Here is a 25,165-nt window from a genome sequence, read left to right as displayed (position 1 = left end):
CAATAGGACTAAAGTGAACTTGATTGACTGAAGGAATGCAGCAACCCCTTGGCTGAATTTGTGAAACTAAATCACAAAGAATGAGGCAGGGACTAATGGACTCAAAGGCATATATATGGCAGATATAGTGTCCCCTTCTTCCTTTCCATCAGTGTCACTGGATCTTTACTAGCAGAACTGCAACAGACGAAGGTCTGCCTCTGCACATGGATGGGGGAAGCATGTTGGGGTTTTGGCAAGAATGCCCAGCCAGAATAAAAAGATGGCAACTGTAAAGCAAGACATGAAGCATGAAGAAGGAATCTGGGCAGCAATCAATTTCAGGAACAGCCCCTCAGCCAAACAGGTGTGTCAGTAACTAACTAACTCAAGCTCTCCAGACTGAGAAAGCAGAAGGTGGCTTCCTATATTCCTGTGACTTTGGCTTCCCAGTTTCTATCAGGAGGTTCAGAACTTCTCACCAGAGAGCCAGTGTGGTGTAGTGGTTAAGAGCGGTAGACTCATAATCTGGGGAACCGAGTTCGCATCTCCGCTCCTCCACATGCAGCTGCTGGGTGACCTTGGGCCAGTCACACTTCTCTGAAGTCTCTTAGCCCCACTCACCTCACAGAGTGTTTGTTGTGGGGGAGGAAGGGAAAGGAGATTGCTAGCCACTTTGAGACTCCTTAGGGTAGTGAAAAAGCAGGATATAAAATCCAAACTCTTCTTCTTCACCAAGGTTTCAGACTTAGCAAGAAACTTGTGGCCTTCCAGATGTTGGTTTCAGCCACAGGTCCCTCAGCCCAGATGTATAGCTTCAGTCTAAGTCTTCAGAGACTGGCAGGGCAACGGCTAAGGGCCTGCTAATTCTACAACCTAGAGGTTGAATGATGTGGTATCTGACATTATCTTATTATTTTAAAAAACCCAGGGGAGAGGGAAAATATATTTCCCACTCTGTCACTGAAACATTCACAATACGAAGCAGGTCAAATGCATATTTCTTCCTTGAGGGCAGGCTTTCAGAAGTTGAGAACCATCAATCTGAACATGGTCCATCAAGCATGGCCTGCCAGGTGTTTGATGACCCTTCTGTCATTGCAGTCCCAGGGAGGAAGTGAAAACAGGTTCCTGATGGGTTGACATGCAAAACTGGGCAGTGTTCTGGGAGGAGGGCTGCTCCTGCCTCAAGGGAAGACACCTGCATTTCCATATGCCACCTTCAGAACATTGCATCTGCTGGTGGGAGGGAATGAGAACGGAACTCAGCAGAATTATTACTGGTCCTGGGGTCTTCTTCCTTTCATCTCAGTTTTCAGTCCATTTTTATTAATAACAAGGTGGGGAGCATTTCATTGTAACTTAATGCATTTAATGCCTCCATTTGTTTTCAAATATTGTTGCACAGGAGTGAACAGAAACAAATGGCAAAATTGCTTTTGGCCTGTAGGTGGAGTAAGAAGAACATTGTTGGGGAAACAGAAATTTGCCACAAAAGGTCAGTTTAAAATACCATATTCACAACCAGATGGGGAAGGCAGTAATCTTTAATAATCTTTGAATATGCAAATGTGAAATCTATTATGAACCGTTCCACATGAAGACAGTTTTTGTCCAGTCCTTCTACCTTAACATCAACATCAAATGTGGGAAGCTTGTCTTCTAGTTTCACAATAAAATTCAATATTTCTTCATCTGAAAAAGGCATTATAATTTGATATACACTTTGACATTTGAACTGTATTTCCTTTTGATTTCAGTAATAAAGCTGGTAATGATTTCAGTAATGGAGCAAGTCCTGCGTCTGTCATAGATATGATGGTGTCACACAGTTTGGGCTATTAGTACTCCATCTGTAAAATGGGAATAAGAATAACCTCACTTATTTAATTACATTATTTATTTCATAAAATTTAATTACCACTTGATTATTATTTTTTAAAAACAAAGTGATTTATAGCTTCAGAGACTCACTGTTAAAGTGAGAACAGCAATTATTTACAGTAAATAAAGGTTATATAAAAAGTACAATGCATGTTTTGCTAATGTGTTTGTTATAAATACTGCACCATAGACACATCATAAAGTGTCAGAAATTATTGTTTTTATACCTTGAAACCATATTAAAACAAGAACATCTGCCACCTTAAAAATATGTCTATCATAAAATAAAGATGAATTATTCATACACACACACTAATTTTCATAGTATGTAGATTACACATACCAATTCAGTATAGTGACAGGCAACAATATACTATGCACACTTTTTCTGGGAGTTGATACCTTGAATGCAATGGGGCTCTCTGCTGAGTAAAGACACAAAGAAGTACATTGCCTAAGACAGAACCACATCCTTGGTTGAAATACCATCTCTTACAAGAACTTGCTTGAGGCAAGCCACTGCTTTTTCAGCATCACTCCCTTATCCACTGTATGAGGATGATCAGCAACCTAATGACTCTGCTGTAAGGATTTGTGAAATAATGTGTAACAGCACTCTGAACGATCTCCAGTGCTAAATGAATGAATTCCGTCCATTTCAGTTTTTTGCCACACGGTGGAGCCCTCAATCGCAGTAACGGTGTGCTATCCCAGGATGATAACAGTGTCTATAATTACTTGTAAAACTTGTCATTTTATATTAAAACACTGAACGCTTTTATTAGTTGTGTAAATAATGAATTGGGGCTAGTGGATTAATACATTATAATGCATGACGGGGAGAAGCAATTATGTAATTTTAACATCCGCGATGAAGAAAATGTAGGTGGTTTGTGCACTTATTGAATACTCATGAAGGCTGGTGGAAGTTTCAGCTAGAGCTTTGGAGGGCTTGTTCATTTTATTGGTGACTCAATCCCCTGTCTTTGGAGAATGGATTGTAGCATTGGATCAGGCTTGAGGTGGGCTGCGTGCTCTGGCATCACCCAGGTTACTAGACAGGATAACCAAATAGTGCCTCCAGAGGCAAAGGCAGTATACCTCTGGATAGCAGATACCAGCAACAAACAGCAAGGAAGGGGGTGTTGCCTTGATAACCTTGTGAACTTCCCAGAAGAAAGTTGGGAGCAGAACTGCAAGCTAAATGGGGAAGGGCTGTGGCTCAGTGGCAAAAGATCTGTCAGGCATGGAGAAGGTCCCAAGTTAAATCTGCGGCAGCATCTCCAGTTAGGGACTAAAGAGGCTTGTCTGAAACCTTGCAGAGCCACTGCCAGTAGCCAATGTTGAGCTAAATGGACCAAGGGACTGACTTGGAATGAGGCAACTTCCTAGTACGTTCCCATTTTCCTAAGTAAATTCTTGTATGCTTCTGGCCAACTGATATGTGATTGTGGTTGTCTTCATACACCCTTAATTTAGACCAGTGTTTCCCAACCTTGGGTCTCCAGTTGTTTTTGGACTACAAATCCCATCATCCCTGACCACTGGTCTTGCTAGCTAGGGATGATGGGAGTTGTAGTCCAAAAACAGCTGGGGACCCACAGGTTGAGAACCACTTATTTAGACAGTGTGCATGCATCCGGGTCCAACAGAGGAACTATAAATACATAATACAAATAAAACCTCTTTAATGGACATGGAAGAGTACTTGGGTCATCACTCATGGGGCTCCCTGTGACACTCATTCCACCAACCATACCCTAGACATCCTTCATGTTGCCATGGCTTGCCCCTTTGTTCCAATGGGGAATAACTGCATCCTCCCCTCCACCCAGCAAATATATATTGTTTGAGGATGGAGGGGTGCAATATTCTCTAAACAAAAGTGCTTTTTAGACAGATAACACAGACTGATCCTGCACAACACTTTACATTTTTGCATGACCAGCTGATATTGGTGAAGGCCCCAAGATCTGAGAAAGGTACTGTTACATTTAGACTTCGAGAAATTTAATTTTGGGGTAATGTATTCAGCTGGAGTTGCCTCTGGTCAAGAAGGATATTGAAACAAGGATTAAGAAAGTTCAAGGAAGAGAGAAGGTCCAGAGGACAAGTCATTATGAAGAAAGACTGGGGCCAGCAGAAAATAATAAGCCCCTCTGTTCTAGAATGTACCTATAGTCTTTCTTGGAATAGTCAATAAAACGTTCCTTTAGAGATGCTTTGGGATGCTGTGGCCCATTTCTCTTCGTTCTATAGCAATTTTCTAAGTTGGTGATGGACCATTCTTCTTTGTTGTAAATACAAAACTCCCCAGATTATTCCCAAAGGGGTGTGAAATAATAACACCAAGCTGGTGGTCCACATGTGTGACAGCTTGTTTGGGGGAGATGGGATGACTTCATAAGCCAAAAGAAAAGAGGGGGAAAAGCTTGCGTACATGGTGGAAGCAGAATCTACATCAAACTGTCTGGATCCCTTTTAATTACAGATTGTACTTTAATGTTGGAACCCAATGTACACTCATTTTTATTTTAAAATAAGTTCCACTGAACAAAACAGAGCTCACATCTCAGGATCACAGTGTAACTGCCACTGAGCTGGCAAAGAAAGCTGGTTGTGACTGTCGTCTCTGATTTCACGCCCCCCCCCATTTCATTTTTTTTCTCTGTGGGAGGATGAGAGAAGGAATCACTGACGCCAGCAGATAGCAGCCTAGACTTCAAACCATCCTTTGTCGATTTCAAAGAGCTCCCGGTTAATAAATATTTACCCAATGTTACCTGTAATTTGTGCACCTTACTGATACCTATATAGACAAAGGGACTGATGCCACAATAGTTCTATTCGATCATTCCGAAGAAGCCAAGTGGAGGGGGCCGAATTTACCTCTTGTCGGTTCAGCCGGTAGGAAACAGGACCGTTCCAGCGGGAAATGTGGATCCAATTGTGTTCCTCACCAATGCTGCCTTTCTTAGTGCATATCTTACAAGGCAGCTGCTCAGTTGGTAGCATCCGAACCCCACATAACCTGTGCACTGTTTACTCCGGAGCAAATGCCGCTGGGGGGGGCGGGTAGGGTTCCTGCGGACTAAACGTGTGACTACTACCCTCTTTCGAAGGGTAGCCTTTTATGTGCGTGGCGGGCAGGTGGGAGGTGCACGTCGACCCTCGCTCCTCGCTTGCAAGGGTCAAACGCCCCTACATTTGTGTCGCTGTTGCCGGGAAGCAGCCCACCCCTCTCGCCAGCCTGGTTTTTCTGCTCCGTCCCACGCTCCTCTGCCCCTCCCACTCCAGCAGAAGGAAGGCTCTTTGAAACCAGCGCTCGGCTCCCATCTTTTCTTCTAAACGTGCCGAATCCTTTGTGCTTCCCAACCCGGGTGGGAGGAGGGAGGCGCGGGCGGAGGGGGCCCGTGGCCGGGGCCGCCCCGTCGGAGAAATGTCCCCGATCGCGGTTGAGAAGCTAACCAGGGGGGGAACAAAGCCCACTCCCGGGGTCAGAGTGGCTCGGGAGGCGCCCCCTCTCCTCGCAGGAGCCCCCCACGGTCAGCCACTCCCCGACGGCGGGCCCCGCTTTTCTGGGGCCATCGCCGCTTTAAGCGGAAAGCCACGCTGGGCGGTGGGCTGGGTCGGCGCGCTCCCCCCCACCTCGCTCTCCCACGTGGTCTGGGCGCTTGTGAATTGCCCTAGCTGGAGGGTCTCGCTGCAGACGCCGGTCCCGCCGCCCGGAGAAGAGCGCGCTCTCTCCCTCTCCGTGGCGGGCGGCTGCTTCCCTCCGGCGGACTTCTCGGAGCAGCGCCGCGCCATGAGCGGAGGAGGAGGCAGCAGCCGCGGGCGTCGGGAGAGCCGCGGGGCCGCCCGGCCGCCGGGTCCCAGCGCAGCAGACTGAGGCAGCGGAGGCGAGAGCGGGACAAGGCGGAGGAGGAGAATGCGACGCGCGGGTCTGGCCGGGCTGGGCTTCGTGGCCGGGCTGTGGCTGCTGGCCGTGGTGGCGCTAGCGGGGCTGTGGAGCGGGCGCGGCGCCCCCGAGCCCGGCGTCGAAGAAGCGGCGTCGAGCGGCCGCCTCCTCCGGCCGCCCAGCCAAGCGGCGCAGAAAACTTTCCGCGCGCTGCTTACGCTGCCGGGACAACCCTCGGAGGGGCCGGGCGAAAGTGGGCAGGAGCCGCCGCCGCCTGTTCCCGCGGATCCCCCTCGGGGCGTCGCGGAGCCGCCCGTGCACGGCGGGATCTTTTGGAGCCGGGCGCTGGAGGCGCAAGTGCCGCCGGGCTTCTCGGCCGAGGAGGCGGCGTCGTGGCTGCGGGCGGCCCGCGAGGCGCGCGTCGTGTCTCTGGAGCGCGGCGGCTGCGGGCGCAGCTCCAACCGGCTGGCGCGCTTGTCGGACGGCAGCCGCGCGTGCGTGCGCTACGGCATCAACGCGGAGCAGATCCAGGGCGAGGCGCTCTCGTACCACCTGGCCGGGCTGCTGGGCATCCAGGAGCGGCTGCCCCCCTTGGCGCTGGCACGGGTCGAAGCCCGCGGAGGGCAGTGGGCTCCCGTGCGCGACGAGCTGCGCGGCTCCCCCTGGGCCGACGGCGCCGTGGTGAGCCTGGCGCGCTGGGTGGACAACCTGACCGACGTGGTGGCTCCCGCCCCCTGGCGGGCCGAGGCGGGCGCGGCGGCGACGTCGGGCCCCCGTCGGCTGCAGCCCCTGTCGGCCGGGGAGCTGCGCGGCCTGAGTCAAGCGCAGCTGGTGGAGCTGGTGCAGTGGAGCGACCTGATCGTCTTCGACTACGTGACGGCCAACTTCGACCGGCTGGTCAGCAACCTGTTCAGCCTGCAGTGGGACCCTCGGGTGATGCAGCGCGCCACCAGCAACCTGCACCGGGCGCCCAACGGCGGGCTGGTCTTCCTCGACAACGAGGCCGGCCTGGTGCACGGCTACCGGCTGCTGGCCATGTGGGACAAGTACAACGAGCCGCTGCTGCGCTCCGTCTGCGTCTTCCGAGAGGCCACCGCCCAGCGGGTGCGGGAGCTGCACCGCGCGCGCAACGCCGCCGCCCAGCTGCTCCACCTTTACCGGACCCGGGAGCCCCTGGCCGGCGTCTTGGGCTTCCTCTCCGAGCAGCAAGCGCAGCTGCTGCAGGACCGTGTCGACTTTGTCCACAAGCACATTTTGCACTGCAAAGCCAAGGCCGCCTCGCTGTGACCCCTCTGGACCTGGGTGGATTTAACATTTTGATGGGCGTAATGGAGGCACTGGAGGTGTGCCCGGTAGCGCAGTGTCCCTAAAGGAGGTGAACGCAGGGGTCGCGGTTGTAGGTGGCTGGAACGCAGCTTCTGGTCTAGAGCACTTTTGGAAACCTTGCCTTGAAATATCTGACCAGCCTGCCGAAAAATGAACTTAATAATTGAGAGCATTTTTTTTTTAAGGGGGGAGGGCGTAGAGACTAGTTAATGGTTCCCAGACATTTTCCTGCTGGGATCCATCAGCAGAATGTGGTCTTCCTTTGTTTGGTGCACACAGTTTAAATTCCAACTCCAAAAGTGAAATTTCTGACTAGGCAGCCTTATGCAGGCTGTACTCCCAGCTTCCCACCCCTTCCTCAAAAAGAGACCTGGGTTGGCTTAGATTTTTGTCAGAGGGATGCACTGAAAACAATGGCCTTTTTAGGTGTAAGGTATAATGCTGCCCTGATGCACCTGTCCTGCACTATTGTCTGCTATAAAACTAGGCCAGGTTCTATCCTTCCATTGCACAGTGTGTTGTTTTTCTTTTCTTTGTGTCCGAAGTAATTAGGGTCCAAAATAACTTTGAGGGACTCAGTCTGTGGCCTGGGAGTATATGATGCTGGAACTAAATAGGTGTGGTCCTAACTAGTCCCTTGGATAAGAGGCCACTGGGAGCCTCCTGTAACATCATGGCATAATGATAATAAGTGTATATTTTAATTGCTATATATTTCCCTGTATTAATTTCATGCCAGGTTTCTCTTTCAAGTGTGCCCCCCCTTAATTGCTCTCATAAGAGCATCCCTTAAGAATTCACTCTGAAATACTCTGTGCAAAAGCTATTGCCGTGGTTGGGTGGAACTAGCTATCTTTTCCTTCCAGTGGGGATTTGTATGTGCACAAGATTCCCTGTAACAATCCCCTTATTTTAAATGAAAAAGTACTTGCTATCCAGTAACAATCTGCATCTATCCCACTTACGGACTTGCATTTTCCTGTGGCTCTTCCTAGCCAGGGCGGACATAGTTTTGACAAAAGTTAGTATTTTTAAAAAGAAGAAGTGATGAGAAAGTCACAATTCCAGTAGCTCTTGACTTTAACCAGTGAGAAGCATTTGGCAAATATCATTAGTTTCTCTGTGTGTCTGTTTTTATATGTAACCACTGCTGTACAGTAAATAATTGACTAATGGGGTGATGGAGGAGAAAATATTCCCAGGTTTATATAGTATTGTCAGTGTATTAAAATGTTTTGATGCATTAATCTGGAGGAGGAAAACATCAGTTTCATGCACTTTACTTTGACTTTTCTTATTTTTTTTATAAAAAGACTTTTTTATTTTAAAAGAAGTCTGCATTTTAGGTACATGACGTATGTTCTTAAGCTCTTCTGTAACATACTAAAGAAATGGATATTTCAGTAAAAATGTGTTAAAAGTTTTGCCTTTTTTGTGTTCAAGGTTTCGGCTTTATGAAAAGCAATGTTTTTCTTCTGACACTTTCCCTTCTCTTTCTTTATTTTATTGGGTGTTTTTCTTTACTTGGTATAAAAGAGTTAAATTGTTCCATACAGAACTTGCTCTTTAGAGTTAATTTTTCAGCCTCTCTCCCTGTGCCTTAGCTTATCCAAAACCCTGTGCTCATCAAGAATGCGTAACACGCATGTCTAATGGTTGCTGCTGATTTGAGTAAGAATTCCTGCACAAATTTCCAGGAGAATTACTGTGTATTTTTAAAAACTGACTTGATTCAGTCAGTTCAGGTTTCAGCACTGACTGCCCCTGCTGGTTGCTTCTCACACACTGGTGAAAAACCCGTTATAGTAGTACCAAGAGCTATAAAATCAGAGCATCTCTGAGAGCATGTGCCATATTCAGCAGCTGTTAATTCCTTTTACATTTTGGTTTCTGGGAAACCAATAACAAATGGAAAAGTCTATGACTTACTGTTCATGCCAGAATAATTCAGGGCTTCGTTTCAGCTTAGTTTCTATCCAGATCTAGGTGGGAGGAGGGGATAGAAGCTGAAATGAAATGTGTACATAATTGCCACTAAAGTTCAAAACCCCCATCTAGCAAGGGAGATCCATTATCTAACCAGCGCCAGTGCCCTTATCAGTGTGTATTGTAATGCTTGTTTGGGTTCCAGGGAACTGGCTGGCTATGTCTTCTGGTGCGCGTGAATACAGGCTGTCAATAGGTCGTATGTGGCCAGAACTGGTTTGGGTCTTTAAAGTCTTTTGGCAGCCTTGATTGAGCTTCTGATGAGCCACACCGTACAGTAAGGAGGGCAATGTTATAAACGCCTCTCTTTGTAAACACAGGATGTAGAGGTATGGAATAAAGCGGCTGAATTCCCTCTGAACTGTATGTGCTTATCAGATAAGACTATAATCTCTGCCGCATCTGGGGAGATGTCTGCCTTCGTAGACTGGAGGTCAGAGGGCATTTTGCAGGCATCAGATAAAGTAAGTGCAGCTGACATCGTTTTGAGCATACAAATATCCTTTGTAAGCTAAGAGCTTCGTCATCAACAGATTGCACCCTTTCGGATAACAACGCTTCCCGCAAGTGATGGGGCTGGTTCGAATCATCTTGATCATAATTACTTCTGAGCCCAAGAGCACAATGATGTTTTTACAAAGGTTTGATGCTGGACCTTTAAAATACATAGGGCTTGTTAACTAAGTATTGTTCTCAGACCTCCTTAACTGCCCTAAGAAGGCTCTTTCACTCCACTGCCCAGACTGACAGGACTCTTTTCTTTAACTCTTATTTATAACTCTCCACTCTTTTATCACTGTGCACAATGCACAGAGTCCCATGTGCCGGTTCTTTTGCCATTTGCATGATAATATACAATTTAGCTGTGTGATTCTTCCTAGCACTGTTTGTCAGCATGGGTTTTGTTAAGTAGCCTGGCTGCAGGTTTTTTTCCTTCAGATGTGTTCACTTAATGAAAATGCATTTAAATAATATAGCAGTGGCATAAAGTCTCAACCACCCGCAAGAGCGAACGGTTGGTGCTACAGAGATCCTTAAGGTTTTCCTTTCGCTTGAAATGTCTCTGAAAGTATCAACACAATTGCAGTTTCAAACTGCTTTAATGGGTGATACGTCTCTGCAGCAGTGCCAGAGCCGAGCCTTAGATAATTACACCTTTCAGAAAGCAGCCGGGGCTTCCTCTCTGATGATTGGTGACTATTTCAAATTATATGTAGGCAGTGATGTTTGGAAATGGGAGAATGGTTTTAAGTGGATGATGCTGGAGGGGGGCAGGAAATCTGCAAATGGGGGAAACGGCTTCATAGGGGAGATAGGCTGTTAGCTTGATTGTATTCCACCAGATTCAGAGCATGTGACTAGAATTCATTAGGGCCAGGAATCATAGAATTGTAGAGTTGGAAGGCACCATGAGGGACATCTAGTCCAGCCCCCTGCAATGCAGGAATCTTTTGCCCAACGTGAGGATTGAACCCACAACCCTGAGATCATGCTCCCAGTACCACTGTTCTCCTGGTCGACTTGTACTTCCCATTTTCCCCCTCCTTCTTCTTTCCCCTCCTTTGCTTCTCACCTCTGCTGGTCCCCCCACCTTAATCCCATTGGCTGATTTGATACCATAGCTGATCTTGTTTCTCTTTCAATGAGTTGGTGATTCTCTACTTGAGCTCCACCACAGAAACCTACAAGTACGGCCTCCTAGTACTAAGGATTCTTTCTCCACCCCTGCCCCACTTAAATATATATAGGGTCACATCCTGAGAATACATTTAAAGCATACGGCTCCCCCCCCCCCTTGTAAAAATATTGGAAATTGTAGTTTGTTCAGGCTGCTGTAGTTCAGTGAGGCGTAAAGTACAGTTCCCAGGATTCTGTGGGGGGGACTTTAATGTATGCCATGGATGTGACCTATATCTCTGCTTAGGAAACTAAATGTCAAGCTTCAACCTGACATTCTGCTTTTCTATGGGTTGGAAACTTTGTTCTGTGGAAGAGCATTTTGCCACGTGGTACAGCCCTGACTCTAGTATAGAACCTCAGTAAGAACTTGACCCAAGTTGGCTTTCTGCTATTTATCACCAGTAGCCTTATGTACCATAACCTATACGAGGGATGGGGGAACTCTCTCAGCCTGGGGGCCACAGTCTGTTGTGGACAGCCTTCCAGAAGCCACACCCCAGCGGTGGGTGGGGCCAAAGCAAAATTAAGTGGAGCAATACCACTCAAGGGTAATGGAGGGAGTGTGGCTTGGGGAGACTCTCAAGGGCCAAAGAGAGAGGTTTGGGGGGCACACTTGGCCCCTGGGCCTCATGACCCCCCCCCCCTTTCTGGCCTATACAGTACATTGATAAAGGGAAGCCCATTTTATTCTGGATTTCAGAATCAAGCTGTGGATGCAAATCGGTTGAACTTTCTCAGCATCTTTCCCAGGGCCAGGCAGATGGTCAGCAACAGGATTAGCCACAGTTGTTGAACTGTTGGTGTCTATGCAGTTGCTCTAATAAAATGCGTCATAGTATGTTGTGCACTAAGCTTTAAATCTGCTTCGGCCGCTGTATTTTGAAAAAGGAACATCCCTAGCTCTGGCGCAGCTGAGGCTATCCAGTTCTAAATAAGTGTTGAATTGCATTCCGATTAGTTCTGTAAGATCAGGTGCCGGTTCATTGTTGCCCCTCTGCCCTGCCTCTGGAATGATTCAGCTGCAGAAAGCCAATGCAGACAGGAGGGAAGAACCAATTAGTCCACTCAGCCGGGGCTGAAATCTATGAGTAAGACATCTTTTTGTCCTTCCTCGTCCTCCCCTCTTTAGGGGGGTGTGGGACAGCTTGCCAATGGCTGCTTCAGAATAGGAGAGAAATCAAGGGGAACTATAATTTTGCAACCTGAATTTGCTGGTATGTAACTGAATCCCATCCAAAAATAGTGACAGCCTGGAAGCACCCTAACCAATACCTAAACTGTGTAATGACATTTAACAATGTGCTTCAGAATTGCAGAGAAAATAGTGTGGGCTTCTCTGCAGATTAATCTGTTGGTGCCAGGGACCCTGGGTCTCCGAGAAATACATTCTTCAGTTCCTATCAAGTTAAGGAACCCTCCCTCATCCATTCCTTTAAAACAGAACACTCTCTTATGCATTCTTGGTCTGCCACATTCCTTGGATTCCAGCTCCTGCTTAATACCCTGCCTGAGCTTCTGCTGCTTTTAACCCAAAGAATCAAAACTTTTTTCTAAACTTTTTACTGATTGTGCTCTCAGCATCGTTGCTAGTGTGGCTTCCTTTAAGTAACTTCAGCCATTTATCTGAGCACAAATGGCAAAGCAGACTGATTGGCAAAATGGAGGAAAAACATAAACAGAAAAGTTATTCACAAATTTACCTAACTTGTATACAGATCATTCTGTAATTCTGGGTTTCCTTCCTCCGAATCTGGAGGTTTGGGGAGGGGAAAGGGACAGGTGACAGTAAGAATCCATTCAATTGCAGGAGGGTGACTTCATATGCAGCACACTCAGAAGTGTTGGGAAAGCGCAGAGGTCCTGCTGAAACCATCTCTGCATAATACCTATACATTTTCAATAGTTACACTATCTGCTTCTTCAGTTTAGTCATTCATGTAGGTTGGACGATATTGCTATTCAATTTGATACTGTTTCACTAATTAATTCAAGGGCATTATGAATCACTCGTGAATCATCTAGTCCTGTGGAACCAGATCCAATGAGTACACTATTCACCTTCACCCATGTAGTATGCTGCCATGTTTGAAGCGGAGATGTACTGCAAATCTGAATTTGATATATTTGATAACTAAGGGTCAGGCTGAATGAGACACCAATCAAACACTTAGCAACTGCATTATTGGCTTTTTAATGGGGGTGGGGGAATCCAAATGGGGATTGTGGCATCTGGCATCATCCTAGTTTGGACTGGGTCCCATGCACCTTCAGTTTGTGTTGGGGGGGGGAGTTCCCATCTGCTCCAATGGGAGTTTTCCCCCTTATGCAAATAACCAGCACAGAATGCATCTGGATCAGGACCACAGTAGAGTGGCAAAATGTGTGCAGACTCCTTTTGTAAGTTGATCCCTTGTTTATTTGTACTGACATGAAAAGAGAGGCCTTTTTTATTCTTGCGGAGGTGGAATCAATATGGAAGGTGAGTTTATAGACTTATATCTGGAGATGTCAGGGTCTCTAAAGCAGAGCTGTGATCTGCTTACAGCTCCAAGCCATTTCAGTACAGACAATAAATGCTGACCACATAACGAACTGGTAGAAGGAGAAGAACAATTTATTAAACACACACAAACCACACAAAGAACCTGTGCACATTTTCCTATGAATGAAGGACGGTTAGTGTCTCTGAACAAAGGAGAAGGGTGACTAACTTTAACTCTTAATCCCAGGGTGATGGGTTTGAGCCCCATGTTGGGCAAAAAGATTCCTGCATCTCAGGGGGTTAGACTAGATGCCCCTCAGGGTCCCTTCCAACTCTACAATTCTGTGATTATATGGACGGCTGTTTTGCACAATGCAACTTCTGTTCCAAGCTTCCAAATTCAGCAGGATGCTTGTCAATGGAATCTTCACCTGCCTTTTCCTGCCCTCAGCTCATTCACTTACCATGTTTCAGCAAAAATCAGTTCTCTAGTTGCTTGCTTGTCAAACAGTTTAAGCTGCTATTAATTGTTGAATAGTGGCTTTCAAGTGCTTTAGCTATGGGATTCCTTCCGGATTCTGTCTTTGCTTGAAATCCTGGAACTGGAAGTGACCATACGCACCCTCCAGGCTCATCTGCCGCAATTTCATTGGCATCTGCTAAGAGCAACACATCCATCTAGTTTCTGTGATCCCCTGATAGGTTTTAAGCCACAGTTTGAACACCAGCGACTTGAGGATCTCATAAATACTTATCTTATTGTTTGAGTAAGCATATTCTTTAGCTACCTAATCAGTTCACATGTAATGATCACATTCACAAAGTAGCTTCTAGTGTGTTTGACTATGTTGAATTTGCTGATGTGTACCTTGCAGGCGACAGCATTCTGAATTTTCAGAAGACCAGCTTATGCAGTGATGGTTGCAACTGCTAGATAACACGCTGCTGCAAATCTACCCCACATGTCCACCATTAAAGTGGTTTGTGACTAGGCATATGCTTACTGCATATAGAGGCTAAGTCTTTTTTCAAAAATTGTTTGGGATTTTTAGCTTTGGGGAATGCATCACACCTCATTCTGAACAACTTTTTCCAGTTGCCAAATTCCCCAAAGTACTGATAGTTTGTTTGTTTTTCAAGCAAGCTGCTGCTGCGCAGATGGGGCAGAATTCGGTATTTGCACAAATAACATTTCACCATTGCTGCATCAACAACAGAGAACTGTCTGATCACTTAACAGTTTGAAAATGTTGCCAGTGCCCGGCAACGAGGGATAAAGATAGCAGCTTCATTTGGATTCCTTGGGGTTGGCAGCAGATGCTACCTTTCGCTTGGCCAGGAAAAGAAAGGAATTTTTTGTGATTCGTTTTCCTTGGGGACTTGTCTTCTCCACGGCGATCACATCTACAATGTTCCCACTCTCATGCTTGGTGGGTCCAGGCCTTGACTATGAGATCACATTAGGACCTAATTCCATTTCGTGTGTTACTCTGTCTTGTTCTGGATTCACACTGTGCAATTTTAACTGGGGCTTCAAAGCTGTACGAGGACATGCCAAATGTCTCTTAACAATAATAGGGCAGGCTGTGTAATCTAGCAGCTCCTGCTGAGGCCAAGAATGATGGCAGGGATCGGCCATGACCTATAAACCCTTTTACCTTGAGGTTGTTCCTTGGCCCAAGGCATTAGCGAGGAAGGACTTATCTGCATGGGGGACGCGACCTAGATTTACAGGCATGAGAGGCCACGCAGCAGGGTAGATTCACACAGGCAGCAGGCTACCATCCTAAACTGTAGGCAGGCAGTCAAAACTGCTGCAGGCAACATTCTGTACTACTTCTTTGTATTTAGTTATCCATATCTTCCCAAACTGAACTTCCATTTAGTAACCCGCCAGGACGATGAGCGCCACCAGTCCACAAGTGCTCAAAAGCATGTCATGAGCTCCGTGGAGAGTTCTTGGCAGGTCTGGTCTGGTCAGAGTGGGAGGAGAATTGGGATGAGAGTGTGGGTCTGATTCTGGGGAGAAGACCAGTGAGTTGTCTGCAGGGAGTTCTGCCTCAGTGTCTTCTGATGCCTGATGCAACTAGGGGTGGGAGAGGTCTCAGTAAAAATGACATTTTATCAATGGTAGAATCTCTTTGCTCACCATCATTACACAGGTAGACCCATAACTTACAGAACCAGAGGATATTATGCAAAATAAGCACCCTATGATAATTTGTGCGGTTTATGCAAGCAACAGAATACAACCCCCCCTTTTTTTTGCAGGTGGTGGTGATGCAGTTGACTAAAATGTTTGAAAATCATGCAAAGACTAAAACATAGGTCACAGTCAAGCAGTATTTATTTGAAGGCTCAAACACCAAAGGCGTTCAGGCAACATTTTTACTGTCTGCAGTTCACAAGTGCAGAACTTCAGTCCGTTCTGGTCCCCAACATGGTTGACATGGGGTGTAAGCAGCCTCTTTTTGCCACACTCAGGAGAGGCTTCCGGGGGTGCACAGGGACTGGGAGAATGAAAGAGAGGGGAATATGGAGTCTGAAGAAAACTGCAGTATCTGGGATTGGATAGGGCAGGAAAGGAAAGGAAAATTCTACTCATTGAGATCTAGCAACTTGGCATATCAACTTGGAATTGTCATCGACAGGTAGATCTAGACCTATACAGTCCATTTCATCATTATTTTAGGGGAGGGAATCTCTCCCAGAAGCTGGGCTCTCGTGCACATTTATGTAGTAATAAGCCCTATTGAACTTTTTGCTAAACATGCCTTTAAGATGAAACGGCTTCACACACATTTTAAGCAGGCAGACATGCTAAAACCATTAGGATCTCTGAGGGAGACAGAGCTATGCTTGGAAAGAAGCATATGTAGATGTTAAAGTCAGATAAATGCATCCAGGAGCCAGAGATTGGGCTCCATATGTATACACTAAGGAACTCACAATGATATTGGATAAACCGATAGATTGGAAGAGACGGAGGCAAATGTGGGCTGCTGTTTCTTCCGTTTTCCAATCAAAAAGCTTTTTCACGCATCAGCAAAGCTTCCCCAAAATCCTAGGAAAGCAGCAGACACTTAGGCACTTACAGGAAGTGGGATTAGTGGGCTAATAGCACAGATGGTGCGTTTAGTGGAGGCGCTTTGAAGACATTCCTTGCACTGGCATCTCAACACAGCACAAAGGGAAGGTGGCTCCTTTCTGTGCCTGTACATTTCATTTGTCGGAGTCATAATTTTTTAATGCATCTGTCTTGCTATCTTCCTCTTTTGTGTCCTGCTGTGGGGAAGAAATGCATTAATAAACTATATTTCAAAGCTGCTGGTGCAAATTTATTTCCTTTGGTGCAGATGGCTTTTTGGAATTGAGCTGGGAACCTTTCATCGTGGTCTTTCAAATTGCTGAATATTCTTCGGCTGTTTTCATTTGTAGCTCTGTCACCTTTAGGCTTCTGAAAGTTTTCTCTTCTTGAAAGAACACTTCCCTTTGCATTGCTAATGTGGTATTTAAAAAGTTGCTAGCCTGGCAAATATTTTTGTGTTTATCCTTTTCCTCCTAACACAAAATCACGTGACTCATAAATCACAGATTGATTTGAAAGGGAGTATACTGATATAGGGTGTATACCGAGGTCGCTATTCCAGCGTCCTCCTGATCTGAGGCGTAGAACTGTCCTCATAAGAACATAAGAAGAGACTGCTGGATCAGGCCTTCTAGTCCAGCATCCTGTTCTCACAGTTGCCAACAAGATACCAGCAGGAAACTCACAAGCAGGGCCTGAACACAACGGCGCTCTCCCCTCCTGTGGTTTTTAGCAACTGACATTCAGAAACATGCTGCCTCCAACTATGGACATTGATCATAGCCACCTTGTCTATTGATAGCCTAATCCATGAATTTTTCCAACCTCGTTTGAAAGCCATCCAAGTTGGTGGGCGATGCTATGGAGTGATTTCCATAGTTTTAACACTATGTTGTGTGAAGAAGTACAGTGGTACCTCAGGTTACATATGCTTCAGGTTACAGACTCCATTAACCCAGAAATAGTGCTTCAGGTTAAGAACTTTGCTTCAGGATGAGAACAGAAATCGTGCTCCGGCGGCACAGCAGCAGCAGGAGGCCCCATTAGCTAAAGTGGTGCTTCAGGTTAAGAACAGTTTCAGGTAAAGTACGGACCTCCAGAACGAATTAAGTACTTAACCTGAGGTACCACTGTACTTTCTTTTTGTCTGCCCGGAATCTTCCAACATTCAGCTTCATTGGTTGTCCATGGGAGTTGTTTTTTTTGGGGGGGGGGAGGGGAGATTGAGAGGTCAAGGCTGTGTGGGCACAGCAGCAAAATGAATGCCCTACCACTGAGGTGATGGCACTGTTGGGAGAGTATCTGTGCAGCACCAGCCCACTGCACCCATTTTTACCGCTTTAAACTCAGGTTCTTTCACATTTCACTATGCTAGGCCAGCCACAATGTCAGGTTTTACTTGTATTGGTGTTGGCAATGTTCAAAGCAGACACACATGCCTGACCAATTGAACAAAGGGTGGCAAAAGATCTGTGGCTTGGGCTTGGGCGACATATTAAGCCAAAGCATGGCTTAGCTCACAGCAGTGCAGTAACAGTAGTACCAATGGAGCTGCATACTACAATTTCTACTCCAGGCAGAGCCGTCTTTCCCATTGGGCTTAGTGGTGCGTTGCGCCAGGGCACAGGCATCTCAGGGGCACCCCAGTGAGTGGGGGAGCTGTGCAGCTTTGACAGCGGCCTCCCCTTTCCCTGCACCCGCCAGTTGCGCCCTGCCAACCATATGGCTGGCGGGCATACAGCTTCCTTCCCAAGCCTTCGCAGGAGGAAAGCGATCCCCGCAGGGGCTTGAGAAAAGGTTGGCAACTCTGGGAAATGGGGGGGGGGAGGGCGCCAGAGGGATCTTTGCACCACGGTGCCGGATATGCTTAAGATGGCCCTGTTTCCAGGAACCCCTGTATCTCAGCTAAGCTATTATTTGGCTTAGTGTGTCATCTGACCCATGTTTGGCAGCTCAAGTGACAAAAACACCAGGTATTTTCCAGGGCTCTAAAACACGTGAGGAGTTTCCACAGAGCAGAAGGCTCCCTGATACAGTCACCCTCCAGCTTGCGGAGAACACTGAAAACAAGGATTGAGCATAGCTTTAGCATGCTCATCGCTGCTGCACCTCCCCACTTTGTGTCTTTAGTTAATATTAGATATGAGCACCTGAAGAGGGTGATACATACCCACATAAATCCAAAAAACAGTGGACACTCAGATAGTTCTATGGTAGAATTAACATAACTTGCATATGTGACTCACTGCAGCTCTTTCAGTTTTCAGTTACAGTCCTTCAAACTTCTACTGCAGGGGATGCCAACCTCTTTGGGCTTTGGGCACATTTGCAAATTGAAGAAACTGTCATGGTGGCCACAGCACACTGCAACCAAGCACACACTGACTGTTAGCTACCATAGGACGCTTGTTTCAACTCCAGTATTAGTGGAGGCAAAGGATAGTCAAATTACTCTGACTGCCATCTTGCACAAGGTTCTGGTGAGGAATGGAAAACTGACCCCCAAATTTGTGACTAATAAAAAAAACAACAACAAGAACTGGAATGCACTTCCTCGACTCAAGCAATGCTTAATAACTAAATGAGAGTTCATCAGTGGTTAGCATCTTATACACTGTATGATCTTATTCTGTTATTCTTTTACGACAACAGAAACGTAGCAAAAGAATGTCCACTAGCAGCTGCCAAGCATCTAGGAGAAAGACAAATACGTCTGCAGAATTCAGAGGGCCAGGACACAAGGATGTGTGTGTGTGTGTGTGTGTGTGTGTGTGTGTGTGTTTATGAACTGCTTTATCATTGGCTTTTATTTGTGGAGCCTACAAAAAAGGTGTAGCAATCATCTGCAGACTCATAAAAAACAATTACTTTTTTCGAAATCAATCCAAACTACAAGCAAGGAAAAAGAAAGTTCAAAATGGGAAAGTCTAGCATATTACTTCCAGGTTTGTAAAACAGATTGCTGGGAGTTTTGTGTCAGTCAATGTGCAGGAGGGAGGCAGAAAGTGCCCAGGACACTTGACCTGTACAAATCAATTTAGGGGATGTTGTCCCAAAACAGCACAAGCAGAGTCCTACTGGAACAGATCGGTGGCTATTCCAACATCCCGTTCTCACAGATGCCTGTGGGAAGCCCTCAAGAACAATGGCCCTTTCCAGCTCATGAACCCCAGCAAAAGATATCCAGCTGATTATGGGTCCCAAAAGAACAGTAATACTGAATCCAGGAATGACTGAAATCTCAAATAAAACAAGCATACTGCTCCACCTTGTTTCTATCACTATGCTTCCACTTTTGTTTTTTTGAAGTGATGAATCACTTTTCTTTTTCGTACTATTTGCCATTTCCTTTGGGGCACTGCTTTGAAAACCAATAAGTCATTTTAAAAGGGCTGTCAACCAATTAAGAGAACATTTACTTGATTAATCATGTGGGATTTTTCACACTGATTAATTAATCAAATATAAATAAATTTGGATGCTGCCAATGATTCAGAGAGGTGTCCTTAGTCAATCTCTCTTCCCAGGGAAAATGGGAATTATAGCTCTGTGAGGAGAATAGGGGTCTCCTAAGAACTCTTGGTAACCAGTACAACAAACTACAGTTCCCAGGATTCTTTGGGGGAAGCCATGACTGTTTAAAGTGGTGTGATACTGTTTAAAATGTATAGTGCAGATGGGTACCTCAGGAAAGATGCCTGCTGTGTAATTAGTTTCTAAATAATGAAAAACCCTTCTGAAAGAATCATCCCTTTAAAATACTTTCTCTGTGGAGAACAGAAAGTTCTAAAACAGAAGTGAGATCCCATGTGACAGATGACATGCATATAGTCTATATGAAGCCTGAATCATACAGTTTTGTAATCAATACATAGTTGGTATTACTGCTGGCCTAATAATGTGCAAATGGAGACTCAAGGTCTCATTCCATGGTTGCTAACAGGTGTTAACAACTCAACACTTACTCAAAAGTAGCCTGGAAACATATGTTCACAGAAAAAAAGAAGACTATTCAATTCTTCTGTGAGGAATTAGGTACCTGACAGGCAAATATCCACAGCCCTGAAGTGAATGGAAAAACTGGAGGAACACAAACCAGACTAGTTTACACAAGAGAGAGAGAGAGAGAGAGAGAGAGAGAGAGAGAGAGAGAGAGGAGGTTTTCTGCTTTTAACAAGATTTTGGGTGAAAACTATAGCTGAGGTATGTACTTTTTCAATTCCTGGAAATTATTCTAAAGCCAAACCAGGAGCACATTATACATTTTTATGCTTTCAGTAAATGGCACGGAAGGAGAGGTATAGACACCAGAAAGGTCAAGCCTACCAGAATCGTTAAACAATCTCACGATTTTTGCAAATTGCATTGCCGCATTAGAACTCTTAAATGGATTTTTCTGTCCTGAACTTTATTTTGCATGCTATATTCTTTCCTGAGGAAGAGCAAATCTGAGAAATCTGACAGTTGTGATTTGGGCGAGGGCTTTCCATTAAAGGCGTTAATGTGGCTTTTCAAGTGTCTGTCAGCAGGTGACAAAAGATGTTATCTAATGACTGACAGCTTTCACACTGGCTTGTGATGCACAGCTGAACTACACAATGTAAGGAAAGAAGGAAAAAAATTACTGACAGCCTGGAAGCATATGGAAGGGTGAAATTGAATGCTGTAGATTGTACCTCCGGAGAATTTAAGCACATATCTTTGTATTATTAACAGCACCTTTCATGATTGAAGACTGACATGTGTATTTTATTATTATTTTATACCACCGTGCTATGTAGTCCACTAGCTTTCTGTTTGCACTGCATCCATCATGGACAAGGAACATAACAAGGTACTTTGTGGCTTCCCATAGCAGTAAAATGTTATGAGGACAATGCTACAGGGTTTTGTTTCCTTTGGATGAGAACACTGGAGGCTGACATCGGCTTTGTAATATTTGCTTCCTTGTTTTTTATGCACATTGAAGTGCAGGATAGTGGAGGCAAGCATACACACACACCCCAAAACAGATTGCACAAGACTAGTTTCTGCACCTGGAGCAAGAGCTGGCTCTAAAGGACTGTAGTTCAGCTATGCAACAACTTCATTGCATACAGAAGGCCCATCCCCAGCTTCACCAGCTAGGGGTGGGGGAGAACCCTGTCTGAAATCCCAGAGTTGCTACCATTCAGTGTAGACACCACTGAGCTAATGGTCTGACTTGGTACAATATAGATTCCTAGACTAGACTAGACTAGACTAGACTAGACCGTACCGTACCGTACCATACCGTACCGTACCATACTATACTATACTATATGTTGTTGTTTAGTTGTTTAGTCGTGTTCGACTCTTCATGACCCCATGGACCAGGGCACGCCAGGCATGCTTGTCTTCCACTGCCTTCCGCAGTTTGGTCAAACTCATGCTGGTAGCTTCGAGAACACTGTCCAACCATCTCATCCTCTGTTGTCCCCTTCTCCTTCTGCCCTCCATCTTTCCCAACATCTTTTCCAGGGAGTCTTCTCTTCTCATGAGGTGGCCAAAGTATTGGAGCCTCAGCTTCAGGATCTGTCCTTCCAGTGAGCACTCAGGGCTGATTTCCTTCAGAATGGAGAGGTTTGATCTTCTTGCCACCAAGAGTCTCCTCCAGCACCATAATTCAAAAGTATCAATTCTTCAGCGATCAACCTTATTTATGGTCCAGCTCTCACTTCCATGCATCACTACTGTGAAAACCATAGCTTTAACTATACAGACCTTTGTTGGCAAGGTGATGTCTCTGCTTTTTAAGATGCTGTCTAGGTTTGTCATTGCTTTTCTCCCAAGAAGCAGGAGTCTTTTAATTTCGTGACTGCTGTCACCATCTGCAGTGATCATGGAGCCCAAGAAAGTAAAATCTCTCACTGCCTCAATTTCTTCCCCTTCTATTTGCCAGGAGGTGATGGGACCATGATCTTAGTTTTTTTGATGTTGAGCTTCAGACCATATTTTGCACTTTCCTTTTTCACCCTCATTAAAAGGTTCTTTAATTCCTCCTCACTTTTTGCCATCAAGGTTGTGTCATCTGCATATCTGAGGTTGTTGATATTTCTTCCGGCAATCTTAATTCCGGCTTGGGATTCATGTAGCCCAGCCTTTCGCATGATGAATTCTGCATATAAGTTAAATAAACAGGGAGACAATATACAGCCAATATTGCCTTTCCCAATTTTGAACCATATCTATATCTAGTTCTAACTGTAGCTTCTTGTCCCACATAGAGATTTCTTAGGAGACAGATGAGGTGATCAGGCATTCCCATTTCTTTAAGAACTTGCCATAGTTTGCTGTGGTCGACACAGTCAAAGGCTTTTGCATAATCAATGAAGCAGAAGTAGATTTTTTATTTTTTTTTTTGGGAACTCTCTAGCATTCTCCTTAATCCAGTGCATGTTTGCAATTTGGTCTCTGGTTCCTCTGCCCCTTCGAAATCCAGCTTGCACTTCTGGGAGTTCTCAGTCCACATACTGCTTAAGCCTGCCTTATAGAATTTTAAGCATAACCTTGCTAGCGTGTGAAATGAGTGCAATTGTGCAGTAGTTGAAGCATTCTTTGGCACTGCCCTTCTTTGGGATTGGGATGCAGACTGATCTTCTCCAATCCTCTGACCACGGCTGAGTTTTCCAAACTTGCTGGCATACTGAGTGTTGCACCTTAACAGCATCATCTTTTAAACTTTTAAATAGTTCAGCTGGAATATCATCACTTCCACTGGCCTTGTTATTTGCAGTGCTTTCTAAGGCCCATTTGACTTCACTCTCGAGGATGTCTGGCTCAAGGTCAGCAACCACACTACCTGGGGTGTACGAGACATCCATATCTTTCTGGTATAATTCCTCTGTGTATTCTTGCCACCTCTTCTTGATGTCTTCTGCTTCTGTTAGTTCCTTACCACTTTTGTCCTTTATTATGGTAAACTTTGTACGAAATGTTCCTTTCATATCTCCAATTTTCTTGAACAGATCTCTGGTTTTTCCCATTCTATTGTTTTCCTCTATTTCTTTGCATTGCTCGTTTAAGAAGGCCTTCTTGTCTCTCCTTGCTATTTTTCAGTAATCTGCATTCCATTTCCTGTATCTCTCACTATCTCCCTCGCATTTTGCTTGCCTTCTCTCCCCTGCTATTTGTAAGGCCTTGTTGGACAGCCACTTTACTTTCTTGCATTTCCTTTTCATTGGGATGGTTTTCGTTGCAAGCCTCCATCCATAGTTCTTCAGGCACTCTGTACACCAAATCTAAATCCTTAAACCTGTTCCTCGCTTCCACTGTGTATTTATAAGGGATTTGATTTCCTACTTTCTTCTGTAGCCTTATTGGAGTTCACCGATTGGGTCTGTGTTGCTCCCGAACGGGAGGAAGGAAGTCAAATGACACCGAGGTTGATTCCAAGAAAGAGTTTATTCTGCTCTCTGGATAGCAGAAGGCACTTGCATGGTGAGTCCACAGCAAGTCCAAAGAAATGAGAAGTTTCATGCAGTATATATATCCTTCAGGCACCCTCTCCCTCCTTCCCTAGGAATCCAACCACGTCAGCCTATGTACGCAGGTTGACATCACATATGTTCCTGCTCTGGTATTCTCAACCATAAAAGGATCTTCCTTCCTGTACTTCTGACCATAAAAGGATCTTCCTCTTCCTACTCTTATCTTGGAGGAAGAGGTCACCATCTCCGAGATCACACTCTGGCATTGTTCCCAGACTTGGGTCTGTGCATCAGGGTTGTGGTAAGATAAGACTTAGAGTGTCATCCCTGTTCCACTTTGGAGTGGACAAGGCCATCCTTATCGTCACAGACTGATAAAGGAGAGAGCCTTGTTTATGCAGTTGTGTTCTTGTTATGAATTTGCTCAACAGCTCAAGTTAAAGCATTTTAGAAATGCTAAGAAGAAAAGGGGGGTTGAGTCAGTTTTAAACTGACTGCACAGAAACCCATTCCTTCACTTCACTTTAAGCTTGAGTTTTGCTATAAGAAGCTGATGATCCGAGCCACAGTCAGCTCCAGGTCTTGTTTTTGCTGACTTTATAGAGCTTCTCCATCTTTGGCTGCAGAGAATATAATCAATCTGATTTTGATACTGCCTATCTGGTGATGTCCACGTGTAGAGTCATCTCTTGTGTTGTTGGAAAAGAGTGTTTGTGATGGCCAGCTTGTTCTCTTGGCAGAACTCTATTAGCCTTTGCCCTGCTTCGTTTTGAACTCCAAGGCCAAACTTGCCAGCTGTTCCTTTTATCTCTTGACTCCCTACTTTAGCATTCCAATCCCCTATAATGAGAAGAACATCCTTCTTTGGTGTCATTTCTAGAAGGTGTTGTAAGTCTTCATAGAATTGGTCAATTTCAGTTTCTTCAGCACTGGTAGTTGGTGCATAAACTTGGATTACTGTGATTTTAAAAGGTCTGCTTTGGATTCGTATTGAGATCATTCTATCATTTTTGAGATTGCATCCCAGTACAGCTTTCACCACTCTTTTGTTGACTATGAGGGCCACTCCATTTCTTTTACGGGATTCTTGCCCACAGTAGTAGATATGATGGTCATCCGAACTGAATTCGCCCATTCCCGTCCATTTTAGTTCACCGATGCCCAGGATGTCAATATTTATTCTTGCCATCTCATTTTTGACCACATCCAACTTACCCAGGTTCATGGTTCTTACATTCCAGGTTCCTATGCAATATTTTTCTTTACAGCATTGGACTTTCCTTTTGCTTCCAGGCATATCCGCAACTGAGCGTCCTTTCGGCTTTGGCCCAGCCGCTTCATCAGCTCTGAATCTACTTGTACTTGTCCTCCGCTCTTCCTCAGTAGCATGTTGG

General features: G+C 45.4%; 1 protein-coding gene across 1 annotated transcript; it reads left to right on the top strand.

Moving 5' to 3' along the window:
• Positions 1–1,588: 1,588 nt before the first annotated feature.
• On the top strand, positions 1,589–8,512 carry FJX1 (four-jointed box kinase 1). Its single transcript, XM_081198026.1, has one exon. The coding sequence runs from the start codon at positions 5,792–5,794 to the stop codon at positions 7,046–7,048; it is 1,257 nt and encodes a 418-aa protein (XP_081054152.1). The 5' UTR covers positions 1,589–5,791; the 3' UTR covers positions 7,049–8,512.
• Positions 8,513–25,165: the final 16,653 nt, after the last annotated feature.

This window comes from Podarcis bocagei, assembly GCF_964188305.1.
Source record: "Podarcis bocagei genome assembly, chromosome: 1".
NCBI lineage: Eukaryota > Metazoa > Chordata > Lepidosauria > Squamata > Lacertidae > Podarcis > Podarcis bocagei.
The sequence above is the reverse complement of the archived record's forward strand: the minus strand, read 5'-3'. Positions and strand labels throughout refer to the sequence as shown.

What these genes read in the sequence shown, in the direction of transcription:
- FJX1 (XM_081198026.1), top strand. Translation starts at nt 5,792, where the DNA reads ATGCGACGCGCGGGTCTGGCCGGGCTGGGCTTCGTGGCCGGGCTGTGG.